Source organism: Uloborus diversus, chromosome 4 (assembly GCF_026930045.1).
Source record: "Uloborus diversus isolate 005 chromosome 4, Udiv.v.3.1, whole genome shotgun sequence".
Lineage (NCBI taxonomy): Eukaryota > Metazoa > Arthropoda > Arachnida > Araneae > Uloboridae > Uloborus > Uloborus diversus.
Genome location: NC_072734.1, coordinates 22636250 through 22660228, shown reverse-complemented (window position 1 = coordinate 22660228; position 23979 = coordinate 22636250). Strand labels below are relative to the sequence as shown.

Sequence of the window (23979 nt, the reverse complement as noted above, 5' to 3'; positions counted from 1 at the left end):
TCAAGCCATTTTTTAAACCACGCACGAGGTACAGGAAGATTCCTTGTCGCCAAGTCTGAGAATGATATCATTTAGCGCCAAAATATAGGGTTGCCTCCCGTTTATCTGTCAGGATCGTTCCTGCATTGACCGATTTCCTAATAAATATAAAAACAATTTTTGACATAGTTTCTTAACAAAGAATTGTTACATAGTCTTTGTTTTCCAGTCCATGTGTCTTTGAATAAAACACAGTCAGTCTAGTCCTTATCTAGTTCAGCTACAGTCGTGTTTGTTAGATAATCATTTATTGCACAACCTATGCAGGAGCTGTTCATTAAAGACAATGTACCTTATGAACTTTTTGGTGTTTAAAACTATTGCACTGATTAAAAAAAAAATATGCCATTGGACTATTTTAAGATTTTGAATTATGTGCATTCAAATCATTTTTAGTTGTGTAAAAATATTTCTCTAATTGATTTTAATGTTTATTGCAGGTAATGAATGCTATAAAAATGATGCACTTTCAGGATAGTAAGAACTATGCACCCTAAGGATTTTGAGTTTTCTTCAATGGCTACAGGAAATCTCTTTCCAGAGCTTTCATGGATTTGTGCATTACTCTTCCTTCTTGTTGTAATCATGCTTCTTGCTACCTGTGTTTGCTTTAAGGAACATGAAAAGTAAGATATTCCCAAGTTTTAGATGAAATGGCATAAAGAACATGCACTTGTCATTTTTATACATTAGTGCTAAATATTGGATTTCTATGTAGTCTGTTTGGAAATGTTTTATTAACCTGGGAGTAGTCGCATCTCTTTATATTACCTTAGTGTTCGCGTTTCAGTCTTTCTCCCGCCTTATAATCCGTGAGACGAAAAAGAATTTTTAATAATTTCTTTTAGCGTTTGTCTCAGCTCATAGAATGAATACCATTTACAAAAAAGGAAGTATGGAATGAGAACAATACTTACATCGTACACTGAAAGAAAGTGACTGTTGGGGAGTTACTTAGGGTGTCACGCTATACATTTTATAAAGCTATGCAACCTTGAAATACCGAAAAAAATTATCTCTGCGTGAGGATTGGAGAGTTACTTAAGGTCAGCTACACAGATGGGCACCATTTTCAGTATGAGAGATGGTGGGATAGAGCGAAATATATGACAACAGTTGTGAATCGACTAATATTTGACTACTTAAAGGTTAACTTGATTCCATTATAGTTAATATTTAGCTGGCATGCACATTTATAGGAAATCCCTGAGACACATATGCTAAACTATGGAAGGACAACTGTTTTATTTTTAAGCTGTTTCAACAAAATCGAATCATTTTTGGATAAGTCACTATTAGTGTTTCCCTCTGACTGAAAGAAAGGGCAGCGTGCTTCCAGATAAGTGATCACTGAATTCAATTAAATGGACCCTTTTTAATAGATTGCTGTGGAAGAGGTATTTTTTAAGCTAAACTCTTATATACTAGTGTTCCCCCCAGATCAAAAAAGGGGCAAGCTGCTTTCAGATAAAAAGGCACTTTTTGATAGTAATTTTATCCTGAGAAAGGTGCTTTTTATAAATTTTTTGGTACATTATTTGCATACAAAACTCAAGTAGATATTTTTTATTGTAATTCTTTTATAAAAGAACTAAAAGCTTTTAACAATTTGTTTTAAAAGCTATTCTTGTCTTATAAAATAATAAAATGAGAAATTTTATTAAAAATTTGCCTGTGAAGTGTCCTAATTATTTTGGAACCAAGTAAGAATTTTTTTGAATGAAAGTTTTTAAATCCTCCCTAAAGGACAACTGAAAGAATATGTAGTTGCTTCATGCATGTGGCAGAAATATTATCATACCAGGGCCAGGGGTACCCATCATCCCAAGAGCGATGGTAAAACACCTCTATAGTGTCCCTTAACAGATTGAGTTCTCGACCTTTCGCTCCTGGTTGCACTGGTTAGTTTTGCCTTGTGTGGAGGAATGTTTTGAAGGAAGGATATTCTTGAAGTCTGAAAGAGAACAGCGGTATCGTACACTAACTTCGATCTTTTAAAAGCTAGACAGTTTGTGTTGTACATGTTTAAAACCTTTTCGTGGAAAATTATGTAATTATAAATGTTGATGTTATGTAAATATGTAGAACAACCTAGAGAATGCATATAAATAATATTAAAGTTAGATGAATTCAGTTTAATTGATATTTTAATGCTTGCTCTAATAAATAAACTATTATTTTCAGAAGTGTAGTATGAAGCTAATTATTATAACTAATTAACAATATTTTTTAGACCCCAAGAATATGGTACTGCTGGCAGACTTTCAATTACTAGAGATTCTCCTATATTACAAATTCAGGTGAGAAGTTTTTTATTTATTTATTTATTTATTTATTTATTTTTTAGCTTTCTCTGTATAACTTAGATTGTATCAAGTAAATTTATAACTATGTGTGTGCTAAGAAAATAAAAATTGATTTATAAAAATAAATTGCATCTCCACCATTTCTGTAAGAAAATATATTCTGGCATATCTAAAAATTTTTACTTTTAAAAATTAGATATTAATATAATACTTGTGAATATTTTATTTAAACACATTTGTTAAGATTTGCTTATTATTTGAACTATTTATGAGTTTCAGAAAAATGATGATGAAGGTACTTAAATCACTTTTGTTATAATGACTTAGAACATTAAATAAAAGCTTCAGTCTTGCCTTGAAATTTTAAGTATGAAAGTTCTACATATAAATAAATTTAAAATAAAGATTTAAAAATGCTGAAAAAATATTACACATTTCTTAAATTTTTTTTTTTTTAAATGCATTATTTAAAGAAAATATATTATTCAATGAGAAAAGTTAACAATTGGTAAAAGATCCTACATAAATTTAAGCATTGATGTAGCTCAAAACTTATCAACTTGTGGAGATTTTAAATGTTTTCAGTCAGTTTGGCTGAATTATTTACTGCCAAGACTGATCAATTAAAATGCTTAAGTCTTAATGTACCTAATCATGTTAATTGTTGGCTACTGTAACAAATAACAGATCAAAATGTTCTTCAGATGAAAAATGTAGACTGATTTTGAAGAAATCTTTAAGGCAGTGCTTTCCAAACAGTTTTTTTTCACCCTATTTCATAAACTTTTCTCTTCAATTTTCGTAATAAGCCAGTTTCATACAATTTTAATTACCCAGTTTCATTTTATCTCGCCTCACGTTACAGTTGATTTAATAAGTTATATTAACAATATCACACAGCCAGGTAGAAATTTAGAAAAATAAGTCACTGGTTCATACACACTTTTAAGAGTTCAATCTTGCATCTTGGTTTTAAATAATACAGGGGCCAATCCAGGTTTTTATTTTCGGGTCTGCACTTCGTGAAAAAAAAAAAAAAGTTTCTGAATTTTTTTTCTTTTTGAAAAAGAGTTTGTTTTAGGGTTTTTTTTTTTTTTTTTTTTTTTGTATATTTTTTATGGAAAAAATTTTGTCATCTCGTAAAGAGCATGTTTAATTGTCACAAATCTAATCTGAAAACCCTTTGACCTTCAGGACTTCATTGGGAATGACTTTTGAACTAGAAAGTTTTTTTTATTACTGATGCTGTGATCTTAGATGAATTGATAGAGCTTAAAAGTAATGAATGTGTGAATTGTTTTTAGAAATAAAATTGTGTGAAAGGTCTAATTTTAAGATAAGAAATTTCGTAAAGTGTCCACTTTTACGATAAAGAATTTTGTGAAGGGGCTGCAAACAGACCCAATTTGCATCTGATTGCTGTAATGAAAAAATTTTAAAAAAAGAAGAAAAATATATAAAACAAAATTAACACGAGAAATGCAGTTTTAAATAGACATGCGTGAGCAACTGGGGAAAAGAAGGAAGCAACAGGCATTTTTCTGTTCACCAATACAGATCAAGGAATTAAACCAAGAAAATCTTATCTACTTGGTTGTTTTAGGTGGAAAACAGTAGGGTGTAAAAACAATGTTATAATGCTGTAGTATCTTCTTAATCTATCTTTTCTTGCAAAGAAAGCCTAAACATTGTAAATAAAGGCACAAACTTTTTCTCAACAGTTTCAAACAATGATGATTCTTAAAATTTTTGAAAGAAAAAACAGGGTTAAAACTTCATTGATTCTATAGGCCATTAAAATTTTATATTCGGCTGGTTCGATGGATGTTTTTGTGTCCTTGAATCAGCAAACCCTTGTTAACTTCAAGCCCACTGTGAGTTTCAAGTTACCTCAAGTTGTGAAAATCGAGAACTCGAGATCTGATAAACAAGAACTCGTAATAATCGAGCTCTCGAATGACGCTGAATAATCGAGTGATTTGATTATGAGAACTTGGTTATGCCCATCACTAGCATGCACCCCAGATTGAAAATCACTGCTTTAGGGAAATGTATTACAGAAAATTCATCTTAGCATCAAATATAATTTTTAAAGGGAAATATTATTTTTGAGTTGAATAGCAAAAACTAGCTGATCTCTTCCATGGAAAGGTGATTTAAAGATTCAAGCTTTTGTCTACATTTTCTACACTTAATGAACTGATCATTTTCAAAAGTTTCTCTGAGAAAAAATAAGTAAAATCATGAGTTTTTAATGCAGAATATTCCTTTTCATTGACCTTATTTGTTCGGCATTTTTTTTACATAAATTTTTTGATATTTATAGATTATTTTTAAAATTATTTGAAATATGTACAGTTTTAACTTTATTTGTCTGTTTAATTTTGCACTTGATTTATATTCAAATGCTGTAGAACTCAAATTGTCTGAATCAATTGGGACCTGACCTCCTTCGAGTAATCAGAATATTGGATAATTTGATTTTAATTAATTACCTTATGTGGGCTGGAAATATGAGTAAAAACTTTTTAAAGAAAAATAGCTTTTAATTAGTTAAATGAAAAAGGAACTCTTTTACATGTTATAAGTGTGCTGTACATTAAAAGTCGACTATGAGATGGTGACGCATCTTCCCCAAAAACGTTCACCCTGTGCCTATTCTAGCTGTGTAGTCAAATCTTAAAAAATCTGACTTTTTTTTTTTTGAAATTTTGGAAGCAATTAGGATAATTAGTGATTCAGATACTCAGAGTTTTGATAAGTGGAGTTCTACTGTGAAATGTAAGAGTGTTTTGGATTTGCATTTAATTTGTTTCAATTTTTGCTACTAGATTAGCTACTTTTTAATTGTTTTTTTTATCAAGCTGAAAAAAAATTGTATTAATATTTATTTGTAAAATTAACCATTTTAATTCACTTTTAGCCTAGAAACAGAGGTAGTTTGTCTATAAGCTCACGGCATAGCGATTTGAGCTCTGATGATGGAATTCCCAAAAGGTAAATATTGATTAAAATATTAAAATTTAATCATCTCAACATTTGGTAATTAGAAATGTTGAATCAATATGTTTGATAAAAATACTTTTGTATCATTTTGTCAAAGCTAATGTAATCTTAAAGTAATGAGAAAATACTGATTTTTCTTTCTTTCTTTTTTCTTTTGTTTTATATATTTGCAGTTAGCTTTTAAATTACTATACATAACTCTTATGTTTTAAACAAAAAATCTTGAAAACTGCTTGAAATTTAAAGTTTCATTTTCAAGAGCTTGAAAATCTTTAAAAATGTTTAAAGTATATCATCAGTCTTTGATTTTCATGATTTATTTTTTAAAAATGATACAAGTATATTAAACAAACTTAATTAATTAATAATAATAATAATAATAATAATAAGTGGATTTTTTGTGGAGCCTCTTTAATTTAATTTATACATTTTAAAAATTGGCTTTCTCCTGAAAAATCCAATTATTATTATTATTATTATTATTGAAAATCCAATCTCAAATTTAGTGCATAGTATGGATTGACCTTTTTTAGACTTCCACTTAATTGAGTTTTCTCATTTTATGAAAGTTTTATTGAGCAATCACGATTGCTTATTGCTTTCATTTGACTGTTTTTGGCGTGCTATCATTTTATTTTCCCGCCAGCACCCGCCGCACCATCACCGTCGACCGGCCGCCGCACGATGCTGCTCCTATAGCAAAAGCCACCTCCAGGTTGCATCCAAGTCCTACACACACGCGCATACATACACACAAACACATACACACACATACACCTACCCATATACGAACACATACAAACATATACACACACGCATACAGACACCTACACAAACACACACACACAACTACTCACACACACATACACATACCTCCTACACACAAACATACATAGAACCACACACAAACTCACATGCCTACATACTTACACTCGTGATTGCAAAAAACATAATTTGAATTCCAGATGTCAAAATTCAAATTTTTTAAAATTATTATTAATTTATTTTGTTTTGTTTGGGAAATTGCCAACATTCAGCACTCATGCTTCACTGAAAATTACAAGCAGTCCTTTAATCTACTTATTTTATTTTTTGTTTTAACAGTTCATTTTTAAAAATTTGATTAAAGTAATTGAATGATCGCCGCAATCAGTACCATTATTTGTCCAACCTGCTGCTTTAAATAATGGCTCCCTTGAATCACAGGTGGCTAAAAATCATTTGTTATATGCCAAACTTTTGTGGACATTAAAGACTAGAATATCATGGCTTGCAAACACACTAAAGCATTGGGGTATGATGTTGCCATCACAGCGAAATTTTTAAATTAATCTAAAAATTTTTTAAATTACTCATTGTTTTGGTGTTTTAAATGTTGAGCTTTTATTGTTATTTTTGGTCAATGGTCATCAATCTTATCCTTCCTGCTCTCTATTAAAGATTGATTTTAAAGCTTTTTTACTTTCTTCTATATCTAATATATAGAAGAAAGTATTGGATTCGTGCAAATTTTCGAATTTCGAATTTTGACGGATTCGAACGTTTTGAGGTGTGCTGAGTCCATTTCGACCATTTTTGGAAAATGTCTGTCTGTCTGTGTGTGTGTATGTATGTGTGTGTGTGTGTGTGTTTGTATGTGTGTCACGTCTGTGTGTGACCAGTTTTTTGTGGCCGCTCTACAACAAAAACTACCGCATGAAATCGAACGAAATTTAGTACACATATGTGCCCCTATGTGAACTTGTGCCCATTAGTTTTTGGCGCGAATTCCTCCAAGGGGAGTGGATCAATGGGACGTTTTTCGAGTTACGCGTGCTTGCTATTCCTCAGGAAGTTACTGGCGGAATCAAACAAAATTTGGCCCATATGTTGGTATTAACAGGAACAGGTGCTGATTTAATTTTGGTGTCAATAACTCAAACGGGGGTTGAGCTGTAGAACGTTTTTTTTCGTCAATTGTGACTGCTGTATCTCAAGAAATAATGAACAGAATAAAAGAAAAATTTATCGGCAAGTAGTCCTTAGTGGGTATAAGAGCTGATTTTATTTTGGTGTCAACAGCTAAAAAGGGGGGTAGCGCAATCGCCCGTTCTTTTTTTCCATTGTGAGTGCCCTATCTCAAGAAGTAATGCTACGTTCTGGTTGAAATTTGGAATATATGTGAATCCATATGTAAACAGGCTTTGGTTCAATTTTGACGCCAATCTCTCCAAGAGGTGTTGATTTTTTTTTTTCTTGAATAAAAATAGCTTTATTAATGCAACAATAAGAAAGATAAATCGTAATAGATTGTCGTCTGCGTATTTCTCGTGATTTTAATTGAATGGAAATGATCGGAAATATTATCTCAATGATTTAAAATTTTTAACTGTTGCCATCTTATGTTTGTTAACAAATAAAATATTTGTAATTAATTCAAGCAAGGCTTTTAAAATAACTTTCAATTTTCGCTCTTTGCTTTGCTTTTGCAATAATTCAGACATTGCGATGGTAGTCTTTTGCATGTGTAATTTTGTTTTTGTTGGGAATATTGCTTCCTTGTCAAGCATGGGGAGGGATCAGAAAAAAAAAGAAAAATATAGAAGAAAGTTTCGTGATGGCCACAACATACTAGTTAATGTGGTGTAAATGTTTTGTCTTATGCTGAAGCTTTTATATGAAACATAGTTTGGGCAAACCTAACCTGGCAGCATTGGGAAGACTACGCAGATCCTAATCACAGCATTACACTATTATGATTCTGCCAGGTTGGTTTGTCCTAGCTACAGAACTGAATCTGCATGTGTTATTTTATTATTGTAAAAAAAGTTTATTTTCCTAATAGTCTCAAAAAAGCTCACTTAATCCTTGAAAAGTCCTTGAATACTTCTTAATTTTTAATTATTTTTTAAACATTTTGTGTACAAGCCATACTATATGCTCTGTTTTTTTGTTTTGTTTTTATCCCTTCTCACCAGCATCAACTAGATCAGGGATGGCCAACCTAGGGCATGCGTAACAGGGTATGAAGAGTAGCATAGAAATACAAAATTTAGAAAATTGAGAAATTAATATAATTTTCAGGATCTTTCTCAAACTCTAAAAAACTTACTCATACGTGCAATTTGCCGGCAGCCCAGTTATCACATCCAGAGACTGGAGCTTCGTCCTTGTTATGAACTCATCAGTCTGGAATAATTTGAGCTGGAGGCAGTTGTCATCTCATTGAAGCTTGAGAAAACTTACTTACAGGGTTGAGTGATAAATTAACCCGATTTAGATCATGATTTTTAAGGATTAAAATTTTAAAAGATCTGGAGAAAGAATTTGATGGGTATGAAGTTCAGACTATTTTTTTTAGAAAAGCCATAAACAAATAAATATTAATTATAAACAATCTTACCAAAATAATTTTTCTTATTGTTGTTGAATTAATTAAATTGAAACTGAAAAAAAAAATAAATAAATAAAATAAATCACAAGAGCAATAAATTTAAAAATAAAAGAACTTGCAAAGGATTTATGAAACAAGATGTTTCTTTTCAATGAAATTAAGCAGAATAAATTATATTGGATATTTATCTGTTAGGAGTCAAGCTATTTAACTTTTCATTTAAAAATAAACTTTTGATACAATCCTTTCCAACTTCCATTTAGTCAAAGCAGTGAAACGAAATATGCATATCAATGAGACATTAATTTTAAACAACCAAAAAAAATTAAAATTTTGCTTTTCAGTTTTTGATGAATTTTATTAATGATTTAAAAATCAAGAAGCAAGTGTTTTTCTTTTTCTTTTCTTTTTTTTTAAATTTCATGCATTTTGTTTTATAGTTCTCCCCCCCCCCCCCCCCCAAAAAAAAATCATTTTTTGAGGAAAATAATTTGATGCTCTATATTTTTCCAATTCTTTTTCCCACATTTTTTTATAATTCTATATTTCAGTTTTTTATTTATTTTATTTTTTAGAAAAGGGGAAGATGTTGTTTATTTCATTATTATTATTATTATTATTATTATTTTGTTTAAAAATGTCTTTGAAATAAACCCATCTGGACTACGGGACTTTACATTGTATCACTTTAATGCAATTTAATTTTTTAGTGTCAAATATTACTTAAGTACATTTAAATTTCAAAAATTCTGTTTAAATAAACTAAAAAAAATCCGATTTAAATAAAAAAAATCTGATATAAAAAAATCTGATTTTTTTTTTTTTTTCTTTTTTATAAAAAAATTGTTATCAATCTTGCTTACTTATATCTGTTCCTGACAGTGAGCTCAAAATAAGAATCTGCTTTTTAAAGTTTTATGTCTCCATATATTTGATTCAAATTCCACTTTTCCAGAATGTTTTAAAAAGTCTTTCTCATTCAAAAAAGACCATAAAATATTGTATGTAGGTAAAACATGTCATAAAAAACTACCTCATGACAATAACTCAATTTTGATGAAAAGTTCAGATACGACTTTTGTGCTTAGCACAGCAGTATAGTTGATGTTAAATTGTTGTAGTTTTTTTCTAACATTCAACTCTATGTATATGTATATTTCAAGCTACCTGCAGTGACTGAAGCAACAAAATCCTTTTAAAAATAATAACTTTTGTAGGAATTCTTGGACTGTGAAAGATCGAGCTTTGCCTGAAATTCCAGATTCCAATATTTCTTCAATAAGTCACACTTCGGTTACTGATAATGGATCTGTCATAAATGGTATTCCTCTGATTAATACTCATGTCAAAAATAAAAGCCACAAAGCAGCTGCTCCCAAACCACCTTGCAACGATCCTTCCAAAGTAGTAAGTTTTAATGAATTTTAGTTTTTTAGAAATTACTTATTGAATTCTTAATGATTTAATTAAAATTATAGTCTGTGAGCTTTATGTGTTGATGAAACATTTGCCTTCTTTTACTTAAATCCTTTCATATGAACTTGAGTTGTTGTACCGGTTATTATGACCAAAATCTGATGGCAAAAATTGTAAAATAATATGTTATTTTGGATTTGAATCATATACATTTGCATTTAAATTGATTTTACACGTTGAAATGAGTTGTGAATAGTTAAGGAAAAAAAAACATTTTTCACACTATCTCCAAACTTTATTTCTGCTACAGTGAAAAATGTTTGGAGAACTGACCTTTGGGTTTGGGGGCACTCACCAAAAGAAAATAATTTGAAACCAATTTGCATTATTTTTACAGTTGAAATCCAAATATTTCGGGAGAGGGTGTGTTCCGTTATTCCTCCCCAACTACAGCATGTACTATGAAATATTTACGGTTGTAACTAATACTTGAAATATAATGCTGTAAAAAGAATCACTTACTAGTTTAGTTATATTTATACATGTTAATTAACACCTGAAGTTTTTAAGTTTCTAAAATCTATTTTAAAGAAATAAAATATTAAAGAAAATTTAAGTTTTGTTTAATGCCCTGGTCGGAGCTTGCCAAAATTTTATCTTGATGGGTACTAACATATCTCTTATCTTTTCAAAATACTGATTGAGCACCCTGTCATGTATGGATTAGCTTTATTTAATGGATTGTGTTTCTGCATTTTATTATTCTTACAAAATGATTTCATTGACTTGAATAAGTTTTGAATTATTGTAGTTTCCTCTAAATGGTACTGCTTTATTGCCTTCAAATGGTCCATCTGGAGTAACTGTGACCATCACTGTGAATGATAAAACGCACATTATTGGAAGCAACGTATCAACTTTGGAAATGGGTACTAAGTCCCGAATTCCTGTTGCTGACAGTATTCCTGGGACGTCCAACAGCATGGTCATTCTCAAGAAAGTTGAGAAAGTGGAAAGTGCCGATAGTCCTGCTAAGCAATCCTCGGGTCCAAGCTCAAATTTATATGATTCAGTGTCTGATAATATTAGTGACAGGGGATCCCAAGCCACATCTGTATCATCTAGTCCAGGTATTTCTGAGACTAATTTTCATTTTGAAACACTTTAAATGCATTTTACTTGTGATTGTGCAAGGGGGCTGTCCACATATGATGTCTTGCTTCCAGGGAGGAAGAGTTGCGAAATTGTGGGTTTCTGACAAGGAGGAGGGAGAAGGTTGATAACAATAAATGACATCACACATTTCTTAAAATAAAAATAGTTTGATAAAGAATAGTGTGATATGTGACAAAGGGAAGAGGGATGGGGTTAAAAAAGTTGAGAAAAAGTACGACATCTTTATGGACAGTACCACCAATGGTATTTTAAACTCTTTCATTGCTTTGTTCCTTTTCACTGTTTTTAAATATGCAAAAATATTCTGATGCTATTTTTTTAGATAACATTTATCATTACTTTTGTATGGGTGCCTCATTAACATTTGTATTTTTCTTTTTCATGTAAACATTTTTCAGCATGCTGTGTATGCAGGGGTGGATACAGGATTTCATTTTAAAAGCGGTCTACTCAAGAATGTAGTCTTACGTACTACAATTTTTTTGAATTTTGGTGTCTTTAGGTGTCAACAAAAAGCACAAAATCGGCCATTAGTTGGTTGAAAACTTAACTAATTTTAACTATTATAAATTAAATACTTATATTATGATTAATTAAACTTAATTAATAATATTTTAATACATTAAAATGATCTGTTTAAGTTGTATTACAACCTGTTATAGACCAGTATTCGCACCAACCAACACAATAAATAAATACTGCTAAAATCTAATAAAAATTAAATGTTTTATGAATATGATGAATTTAGACATTGGTCAAAATTAAATATTAGTATAACATTTGACACAGGACACACATCCATCTTTGATTATACATTTGCATGATACATGACACATCCATCTTTTATGCAGAAAAATACTATTAAAACTTCACTTAATATGATAGTAAAAAAATCGCCGAAAATCTTCTTTAAAATTAAATAATTTAGGAATATAGCTCGGACACTGATGAATACTCACCCTGATTCTTTTCCATTGTAAAAAAATCAGAGGCGAATGAAGACGTTGCAGTCTCTAAGTCTGATACAAGGGGAACTCCGGATATGTTTCCATCGCTATTTGGGTTCTTTTTTTTTTCAACTTATCAAATAAGACAGCTACGTTTTGTCACCCACTTCATTGTTTTTGTTACAGGTAGTCCTTTTTCTAAAAATCCCGGATTTTTTCAGTTCAGTATCCGTCTAAAACGATGGGACGGGAACCCTTGTATAACTAGGTTTTGAGCTAACACGATACTAAAATTTTACATTTTTTGCCCGACCCTAAGTCCAAAATGCTGATTTAAACTAAATGTTAACAGCTCATTTAAAAATAAACTCTGTATGGACAAAAACGAAACTACTTAAAAATTACAATAGAAAGAATCAGACGGCAGACATTTCTTTGTTTTTATTTCACTGGCGCCTAAAGGCAGCACTGTGAAGAAGACACTCTCTAAAGCAAAACTTTTCACTGTCTAATATAAACAGAAAAGTGACATGTAATAGCCCAAAAAAGGGAGTTCAAAAATTATTTATTACTTATTCTTGTGATTTCGACCCGGTTTTCTTTTCTTTCTTTTTCAAGCTGTCATTTTCATTACTCAAATGCAATGAACCTTATAACAGATTACAAGGTATTGTCGCAGATTGGGAGGGGGGGGGGAGTCACAACTCCCATGACCCCCTCCCCCCTCCTTTGTACTCATCCCTTCATGTAATGCCATAAAGAAGTTGAATTCAAAAAAAAATATTTACTTTTTCTTATGGTTTTGACAATTTTTTAATTTTTTCTAGCAAAAGTTCAAATATTTCCACAAATTTGGGGGGGGACGTCACGACCCCCCCCCCCTCCTGTATCTAACACTGTGTATGTTGAAGTGTGATTGACTGCATTATGTTAAAGTTTATAAGTTTTGTGTTAACAGTTTGATTTGAAACTTAATCAATTCATTTTAGATAGTCCTTGACTTACTTACATTCTACTGTTTGGCAATTCACTCATTTTGTGCAGATTATTTTAATATTTAGCTGTGCACTTTTTATTCTGCTATTTTTCTTGCATACCTTTTTGCTTTTAATGTTTGGGTACATAATTTAACTTATCAAGCCTTTTTATTCCTAGACAATGTATGTTCTCGGACATCTGAAATACTTATAGAATTTATATCAGGGAATTAACATCACATTTATTCCTGTTTTAAGCAAGATTAAAATTGTTGCTGTTGATTTTTTGTAGCTATAACTCTGGTACTATTGAATGTTCTATTTATTTTATGGAATAAAATGTCTTTTTTATGTCTTTTATTGTTGCTGTACTTTCCCTAATATTCTATCTAACTAGAAGTGAGGGTAAAGATAAACATAATTGTCTGCAATTTGTCAACATTTGCCACTTTTGTAATTTAATGCTGAATAAAAAATTTTGTTTGAGGTACCTAAATGAAGGTCAGTTTGTTGAGGCTTTTTTCTTTACGATTTGAGTGTTTCAGCCAGGGTTGCAAAGTTAGAATAAAATAAGGGATTCTGATTCGTGGAATCTTAAAACCTCCAACTCCTACTGCTAGTTTAAACAGACTCCAATTCCTACTCTGCAGGCATGGTAGTGCCATAGACTTGGGAGGAAAATGGCCGATGACAGCACCGGTAATTTTAAATCAACCAACTAGGATAATTTGAAATTTGTCCAACTTCACAGCTCTGGTGAAAACCTACCACAAATCTAAAACTTACATGAAAAAAAAAGCTTACTGTTGTCTTGTATGTTTTCAGAAAATACTATTTCTTTTGTACATGAGTTTTCAAATAATTAAAAAAAAAAAAAAAAAACCCGAATGTAAAAGTGTCCCAAATGTTTTATTTCTCAAAAAAAATTTCATTAAAAGAGGCAGCTTAAAATCTTGACAGTGACCTCACTACTTTGTTTATTTTCACCATGAGTTCTCACTGGATGAGGCTTATTAAGCCAATGTCATAAATTTTACCATCTCCAGAGATTGATTCTGGCAAGACACCCAAATCTTAAGCTCTTGTATGGTGATGGTGGAGCCAAATGAATCCCTCATTTTACGCGGGGGTTACGTTCCACGGAAATGCCACGTAAATTTGGACTTAATACTAGTGTTAAAAATAGGGGTTTGGTTCCGTAGATAACAAAATACTTCATTCTAGTGATGACTAATTGTATAAGTTTAATGTGTACTTATATCGACTTTTATGCACAACATGCATGAAGAAAACATAAATTAATTTCGTGTTCTGTTTATAAGCTGGCTATGGATAGTCTTTTGGCAGTCATTAAGAATCTTTCTCTAATTATTTGCAGAGCATTAACGCCTCCATGATCACTTGCGTCATTTCCATAATAGAATCTTCCTTCACTAAGAAATCAGAAAGATCATTTCTATTGTCTAGGAATGGCTCAAAATTTTCAATGTGAACGTTTCTGGTCGTGAGTCACTGACGTTCGTATCCTTGTTGGTTTTGGTCTCCTTTGACACTCCTAAAAGCTCTTCTTCCAGTGAGCTCTGAACTGTTTGAGTTTAATAACTTTACTTCTGGAAAGAGCTCTGGAACCAATTGCATAAAATGTCTCCAGTGGCCCAAGCTCGATTATTAGAACGCCAAAATGCAGTTTGTTACGCGTAATCTGCAAAACCTGCAATTTTTAGGAGTTTGATTTTGAAAGAGGAGAAAATTTTATCTGTTTGCATTGCCGCATCAACGTAAAATAGAGTAAAGGTGTCAAATCTTAAACCATGTATAGTTGAAACTGCGTAAAATAAACCCGCATAAAACCAGGGGCTACTGTATGACTTATTGACAAAGGTAAATCACTTCCAAAATCCAAAGGTATTGGTAAGTTTGACCATGGAGATATGGTGAATGACCTTGAAGTAGAAACATCATTTGTATGATTTGTAAGAGGTTCTTTGTTATTATTTTGTTACTAGAAAATTGCCCGTCAAGGTATGATGGTTGAAAATTGCTTTTACATTTGAACAAAGCAATTGCCTGTTTGGTGATATTTTGATAGTTGAAAATTTAACCCTTACTCCAGTGGATTAACCTTAAACTCCTGCAGATGGCATTCATTGTTGACCAGTTTTTCATTTCTTCATTTTTTTTAAAATGACAGCATTATCAGTAAAACAGTTAAGATACTGGATCCAGCTCAGCCTCCTCTAAATTTTGCATTTCCCTACATGTCAAGCGTTACCGGAAAATATTATCAAATTATCGTGCCGTGGAGTGAGTTTCATTGTGGATGACGTCAGGGAGAACAAGCCTCTTACTACTCACCGCTTTCTAGCTGACTCTACCTATTCTGCCGTGCTAAGCACAGGTGTGGTATCTACAGTAGAGCTCAAAATAAGAAATTGATGATTAAAGTTTTGCAACTTGTTTCTTTGATTTGTAACTTAATGAAATGTTCAATTTGCAGTCGTCTCTTCATAAATAACTTATCTTACTACGTAAGAGTGTATTTTTGTGAAAGTCTTTATTTAAAATTAATAAATGCAGTTGCAACAAATTTTCTCTTCAAAACCTTTTCATGTAGTAGGATAATTTCACTATAAATGACTATTACTAGTCGTTTTTAGGGGTATCTGCACAGATACGACGAAAATATCTTAGTAAAATGCTCTTAATGTATATGAAATAATACTGAAAATATCTGCTTTGTTTGAATTTTGCTGTCACTTTATTTTGTTAATACAAATCTAACAGATTCTGCCATCTGAAAAATACCATTTTCAAAATTTCGGACATTTAAAACTGTAAACCATAATAATTTTCTGTTGAATGAATGTGTTGATGCTATCATTTGTACTATTTTATTTTGTAGATTCATTTTTACCGAGCATGAAGCTGATTTTGACAGCAGATGATACTTAAACAATTATAATTGGCCATAGAATGAAATGCTTCTTTTTTTTTTGCATAAAAGAATTGGATATGAATATTTTACATGCATTTCATTTTTATGAATTTGCATTTTAAATGAAAATTTTAATAGAAAAAGCTAAATATTTGCTTGAACATTTATGCAAAGTTGTATTAGTTTTTATTATCCACCAGACTCGGAGTAATCGTCGATTGCATAATCGTAATCCATGTAATCGATTACATTTTTGTGTAATCGTAATCATAACCATAATCTGGCAACAGGATGCTCGTAATCTTGTAATTGTAATTTTAATCAAGTGTTTCTTGCATAATCGTAACTATAATCTGAATTAAAATAATAGTATTTTAACCTTGTAATTGTGTAATCCTGAAAATGAAAAATTTTAAGTTGCAATTCTACAATGGTAGGAGAAGTTAATAGTTCAATAGAAAAGTGACTTCAAACTTTTTAGCAAGAGCCTCAAGTCCTGCTGTTTAGGGGTCATTAACGGCTGTTTGTAAATGAGGGTCATAAACAAGCCCTATTTGGTTTGTACCCCGTAGGCAGGGTCTAAGCATGCTCCGTAGGGTGCGTTTGACAGGAATGTCCCAGATTTTAGGATTTGTCGTCAATTTCCCTTTTCATCTGTCAATGGCGAGCAAACAAGCAAAGCTGCCACCTTGGAAAGAGAACAATATCAAAAGTACAAGCACATGTTTTTGGGCCCATTCGCACTCAGATTTTTAAAATCGTGACTGATTAGAACCGAAACAACAGTGGTGCTCTTTTGCACTTGATTGTCCTTACTTTTTTTTCTTTTGACGTTTTTGGACATTTCAATTCTAGACATACGAAATTACGAATTAAAAGTTAGTTTATTATCTGCCTGTAAAAAGCTTTTGTATATTGGCATGGATTTAAAAAAAAGGTGATATTATGGAAAACTTTTCTGCCCCTTACAAATTTCCTTTCCTGACCAGGGTATGAGCCCCAGGTGCTCGTGCGATAAATAGGACTTCCATAAAATTGGTAAATCAAAATTCATAATTTCTCAACTATGACGTTGTTACCAGAAACCTGCAGTGATAATAATAATAATAATGATAGATATATCTGTGTGGTATGTTGTATTTTTTTCCCTACAAGTCTAATCATAATCAAAATCGTAATCGGCATATCATAATTGTAATCAGTTACAATTTTTGCACAATCTAATCATCATTGTATTTGTAATTATGTTTTGGCTAAATATTATGATCGTAATCCCAATTGTAATCACCTATTTTTCAAGCTTGTAATCATAATCGTAATTGATTCCATTTTCTCGTAATCGACTCCAAGCCTGTTATCGACCTATATCAACTATTCAAAAGTAAACTAATTTTAGTACTCTGTTACAATAAACTGCTGCATTATTAAATATGCTGTTTTACTAAGGTATAAAAGTTGTATCTACATAATTACTGAGGAAAAAGGGTAATTGCTCAGATACCACTTTAAGGGCTAACTAAGTATTTGTCACTTATATTCAAATTACTTTAGCAAACTAGGTAAAATAGGCAGGTGCCACTATTTGCTATATCTTTTTTTTAATATTTCGCATTCACAATGCGCCAAAAAATTTGAGATTTAGGTAAATTATTAATGACCACCCAGTGACAATAACTCTATTTCGACAAAATGTGCAGAGATATGATCTGTGCTTAGCACAGCAGTATTACAAATGATACAAATAATGTTTCTGCTTCAAGGTCATCCACCCCCTCTCTGTGGGCAAGCATTAGTGACATGTCATATTTTAAAACAATACCTTATGATAAATATGTTTCAGTGCACTTCGACTTCAACCTATGTTTAAATCACTTTTTAAAATTTCATTTTAGTGTGCATTAAAATAGAAAATGTTACACCTATTGAGGAAGATGTTCCTCTGCCATTAAGTTGTCCATCAGCTAGTTTAGCTGTAGCAGGTGCTGTGCCGTCTTCTGATATACCATATATGACACCACCTCTGCTTCATAATCCTCCTTCAACTTCTAATACCCATCCTAGAAATGAAAACACTACATCAAGTAAGTATTTTATTTTGTTTTAAGCAATTTATAAGGATTTGAATATCTACTAATTGTGACTGTTCAGAAATGTTTTATATATACAGTGAAGCACCGTTAATACATTTCTCTTTTATACGTTTTTATCAATTATACATTTTTAAAATTGATTCCTGCCAAGTCTAATACACATTAACCTATACCTATTATACATTTTTTTCATTTGTACGCTTTTTTCATATAGTCCCTTCAAAAACGTATAAACGGTTCTGCACTGTATATATTTTTTTTATTTCTAGCTGTCTTCCTAGCTTATCATAAATAGTTTGGCTTGATACAGTAATACTTCCATACTTCCATTCCTTGTGGCCATTAATTTCTGATTGCAATACAAGACCAAAAATACAAGTTGGGTATTTCTTTAAATGTGATATCTGCATACCAGTTTTTTAGTTTTTCCAAAAAAGAAACAAAAAACAATGGAATGGACTAATGGGAAATTAAGGGACACGTGTTATAATAAATACTAGTTGCGTGCCCGGCATTGCACGGGCTACTTGAAAAATGAAAGAGATGTCCAATCGATGTTTTTGTATTACTCTGACATTCGTTTCTAAAGCGCTAAGGAGTAAATAAATACGCGTCATGCAAGGTTTGCAAAACACCAGTAGAGCATATTTTTGGCAAAAATCTCTTTGACGTTAGTCATAGTTATCAATGATACAAGTTATGAGTATTTTCAATTAGCACAAAAGATGAAAATATATGCATTATCAACTATAATAATCTGTGCTCACGTTAAAATGAATTACATCTGATAGACTATATCTGAACTATTTGTGTACAATTACAATAAGCTTTTTACATAGAATGACACATACTTTTTGGTTGATTACGTGAAACTAAAGCACCAAGACTAAATAACTACCAATAAGCATTAATTTAATACCAAGTCATCATATTCCAATTTAGCTTTAGTTAAAATCCTTAAAAACAATCTTTTTTGTTCAACTCTGTTTCACAAAGAAATCCAAATAATCTTAATTGAACATGTTCTTTTAACGATATAAACTGTATTTTAAAAATAGAAACAGGAAGGAAAAAGAGAGTTATTACAATTCGAAAATTCACCCATGTGATGGGAAAAGGTCCAACAAAATAAACATAATTAGTCGCACATCCTAAGTGTACCAAAATATGAGGCCGGTGAATGATAAACTTACACTACAATCAATAAACATAGCTAAAGAAACAACTTTCATATGCTGAAAGAAAAGAGTTAAGAACGTTGAATGTAAAAAATAAAAAAAGGACAGACAATAAAATAAAGGCTATGTCCGAATAAGGCAATCAATTTTAAACTAATTTAAAATGAAATTCTGGATGGAAACGTTGTTTTAAGACTTGGACAGCAGCCAAAAAAATCTCTTTTAAAACAATTATTAGAATTTTACTCGCTCACGCATATGCAAAATGGCAACAGGAAAGAAATAAAAATCCCTGAATAACGTTATGTTAATTAACGTTTTAATTAATATCTCCGCTAATTAAAGTAGCACAATTACGAAATTGGTCCTATTGTTTTCTTTGGAAAATTTCGGATTGATCGGTATCTCGTTTGACTCTCTATTCGCAGCGGTTCTTAGAAGATCGATCTTCAGACAGACAGACAGACAGACGGACGCGAACAGATTTTAATATTATAGTGGATTAATAAGAAGAACAGTACGGTGATAATTTAAAGCATTAGAAATTAAATAATAGTAAAAATGAACCATTACAATCTGACTCTAATAAGATGACTTCCAACAAGTTGAGGCTTAAATGAACTTATCCAAGGTTAAACATCTTTTTATCAGAGTGAGACGATATAGTATTACAATATAATAAAGTAACAGTACATGCACAAAAAAGTGATTTATCACTCCTTCCAATGTTCAAAATATCTTTTTGTATTTGATGCTTTTATTCATTAATGTTCTATTAATTCACATTTTTAAAGCTGAATTTTGGCATAAAATAATTGATTTTGGTTCTGTCTCATTGATGGGGTGGAGGAGGGGGTGAGTGCTTGTAAAATAACAATCTATGTGTAGTAAGATATTAGTAACTCTTTAGTTTAAAAAATAGTTATTATTTGCAGCTAATGTTGAAAACACTAGTATTTTACATTAAAGACTATCCATAAATGACAACACACTTTTTTTCATCATATTTGACTCTGCTTTCTCCGTTTGTCACGCTTCAGTACAATGCTTCATTAAAATTTTAAATAAATCTCTTATGATTAAATTGACTAGTTCGAATAATGATTCAGTTGTATTTTTGTTTTATTTTCATTTATTATAGCAGTGCTTTCAGGCAGTGATTATGACCCTATATCAAAGATATCTTTAAGTTTCTACAATACCTGCATAACACAACTAATTCTCATCATAGAGGCGCTACTGAAGAAAACACTTTACTGATGAACTTTAGCTTGTTTCTTGTTTAAAATGATGTTTTATCTTCATAATATTATTGGATTAATACTAATTTATTTTTAGCAAGTACAATAATTTTGAAATTTTTAATTTGGCTCTTACATTGCTTTTTGAGCTTAAAAATAATTTTTTATTTGTTAATCTGAAAAACTAAAAATGTTGTGATGACAAATAGTATGTTTATGTGCTGTAAAATCACAAACTTTCATGAGAAGCAATGTTTGTGATAGTGAGGATATTGGTGATTTTGCAAGCTGAAAATTTCATGAATTGCGTATAAACAGAACCGAAAGTAGAATATATGCATATATGGAGGTGAAATATTTCCGTAGGCTTTAATATTCAAGAAAACGACTGGCTCGCAAAAATAAAAGAATCATGAAAATAAGTGAGTTTACAGTATATGTGTATTATATATTGTATGTTCATATTGTTTTAGCTTTTTCTGTTAAGGTTTTTAAAATTATTTACTCATTTTATTTTTAAGGTGGTCGAAGTGAGCTCCCATATAATGTAATTTCAGTCAGGGAACCTTTAGCTCATGTCAGAGGAATAACTTTAAAGAAACAGAGAGCTACGGTTCAACAAGTAGGAATTTTTATTTTTTTCTGCTACTTGTGTCTCAAATAATAACCAAATGTGTTTTTTCTGATGTGACTTGCTTGCTGTTTTCATTAAAACTTTCATCTGATGACTATATTCTCTGAGAATTTTGACCATCCCACTTAATAACCTGTATTTGGATTTTCTTTTAAATTTTTAAGTCACATGTTTTGTTTCAATAGAATTCTGAGGAAAGTGAAGACCACTATGCTATGGTTAAGGAAGAAGAACAGATGTATGCAGAAATCGGCTCAGGGCAGGATTCTGGGTCATCATCCATTACATATGCTCACATTGAACCTAGGGAACTTCCTCCTGTCCCACCTACTGTTGAAAGCCTTAAGTCAGTTGCTCATGCTCATAGTAGACAAGGTACAGTGATTATTTACCTGAAAATATTCTCTTTATTCTTGCAGCGTACTGTCAGGATATGTGTAAAAATGTGTTCACTAAGTAAACATATTTATTACTTAAGGCTTTATAAGCAACAAACTTAAAATCATATGCAAATTTTCTTTGGTTTTTGTTTAAGTTTTTATGTTATTTTTGTTTTGTGGAGTTTTCAAAAGGGATATTTGAGTAAATTTCATGCACACACTCACATATTTGCTTTTTTTACCCAGTAAAACTTCCCTTCAGCTTCCCTTCATCCCAGCAAAAATTAATAAATAAATAAATGCTTAAAATAGACCATCGGCTCAGTTATTCCATCCGAGGACTGCACTCATCAACCCGGAATAGGAATCACATGAGCTAAAGAAGTGGCTGCTCAAAGGAGTGTCAGCATAAATTTGATATAAGAACTTCCCCAAAAATAGGATAGTAAAGTTACAAATTTCATAAAATAAAGCATGCATTTGCTTTATTTACATGTATTTTACATGTAAAAATAACAATTGAAAAGATATTTCATTTGCTTATTCTATATTTTAGCTTCCACAGTGTCAACATCATCTTTTGGCAGTAACGTTTCCTCTGGTGAACCAGCTTCACCTCCAACATTGCGCAACCCATCTACCTCTCTTTATTCCACTGTTGAAAAGAATAACAAGCAGCGGAAAACTATACACGTCGCAGAAGGTGTGAGCTTAGTTTCAACCATTGAAAAGAGGAAAAAAGTTGAAGACTTGTATGCAAAAGTTCGTAAGAAACGTGTTGAATTGACCATCAGCACATCTGATGATTATTCTGCATATCAGGGAATAAATGGGGAAGATACTGAATGTATAACCCCTCCCCCTTCTCCGTGGGCTTCAACAACACCACCAGCCCCTCCCCCCATAGCTGGAAGAATACAAGTTGCGTCCCTTTTGCCAGGAACGTCTCAGCACATGAGGCGACACTCTGCTGACCCCAATTTACCGGAAGTGGTGAACGAAAACAGAGTGTTTAGTAACAGTGCTCGAAGCTCTGTGAGTATTTCAAGCAAGAATGTGAGTGAACCGGATTATGAACGGATTTACAATGAGGGAAATAATTCAGGTGATTCTTGTTATGAAAAAATAAAAGATGAAATTAGTGTTCTGGAAGTCAAATCAGATATTGGATATGAGACTGTTGATCATCCCGACAGAGCCCAGTCTGATTCCCATTACCCTGGGTATGAGAGTGTCAAAGATATAAACGAAGATGAGGATTCGCTAGATCCAGGATATGAATATGTCACTCAATCGAACTCGGAAAATGATCCTGGCTATGAGCCGGTCAGAGTATCCACAAATTTTGATGATAGTGATTCCAATTCTGATTACACAGTAGTGAAGCTTGAAGAAATACCGGAACCAAATTATGAGATTGTAAAGAATTTGGCTAGATCAGGAAGTGATGCTGCTGATCCAGGATACGAAAAAATAAAGAAAGTGCCTAGGACAGAAAGCAATGCCACTGATCCTGGATATGAGAAAGTCAGGAATAAAATAGATGATGTTGCTGATCCTGGTTATGAAACCGTGCAACGATCCGACAGCGATACCGATCCGGGATATGAAATAGTTCATCAGACAAGAACTACTAACAGTCGGTATTCTGGTAAAAGTGTAGTGAGCTTAAATCAAAAGGCAGGTGTGGGTAGTAATTCTAATAGTACTGTCTTATTTGTGTCCGGAAATTCCAAATCACATTTGTCAAGCAATCCTAGTTCCTCCCAAAATCATGATTCATCAAGTTCAAATGAAGCAACTGCTACCTTTCTGTAAAGCATTTTTTCTTTGATGGCAATTCATGGCCAATTTCTTTGTTTTTTAAAATTTTAGCAGTCTATTAGATTTTAATTGTTTAAAATGTTTCTTGAAAAAATTAATATGTTTATGGCAATAATTTAAATGAAATCGTTTTGAAATGAACATTTCTTTATTCAAGCAATACTAATGAAATGCCTCATAATAATGCACTTTGATATTTATTTATTTATTTGGTACATTACTGATTTGCATCCCGGTACAATTTTAACTGTTCTTATTTGTTATGCTGTTATTTAATCTTATTTGTTCTTAATATTATGTTTGCTGCACCAGATGTCAGTACGTGACTACAGATATCCATCATCAACTAATATTGGATAAGAATAGATTCTATTTTTTGAACAGTTTCCTGCCAAATATATTAAATTCCTTTCAATAATGAGCTGCCAGTTTATTGGAGATTTGGTAATATTCGGGA

The 23979-nt window shown here is 31.6% G+C and overlaps 1 protein-coding gene across 1 annotated transcript; it reads left to right on the top strand.

Moving 5' to 3' along the window:
- Positions 1-525: 525 nt before the first annotated feature.
- On the top strand, positions 526-23516 carry LOC129219940 (uncharacterized). The gene is made up of 9 exons (XM_054854255.1): positions 526-665; positions 2273-2339; positions 5269-5342; positions 9942-10131; positions 10952-11270; positions 18068-18260; positions 21216-21306; positions 21504-21693; positions 22255-23516. Exons 1-9 carry the CDS (start codon positions 526-528, stop codon positions 23514-23516), a joined length of 2526 nt encoding a protein of 841 aa, XP_054710230.1.
- The last annotated feature ends 463 nt before the right edge of the window (positions 23517-23979 follow it).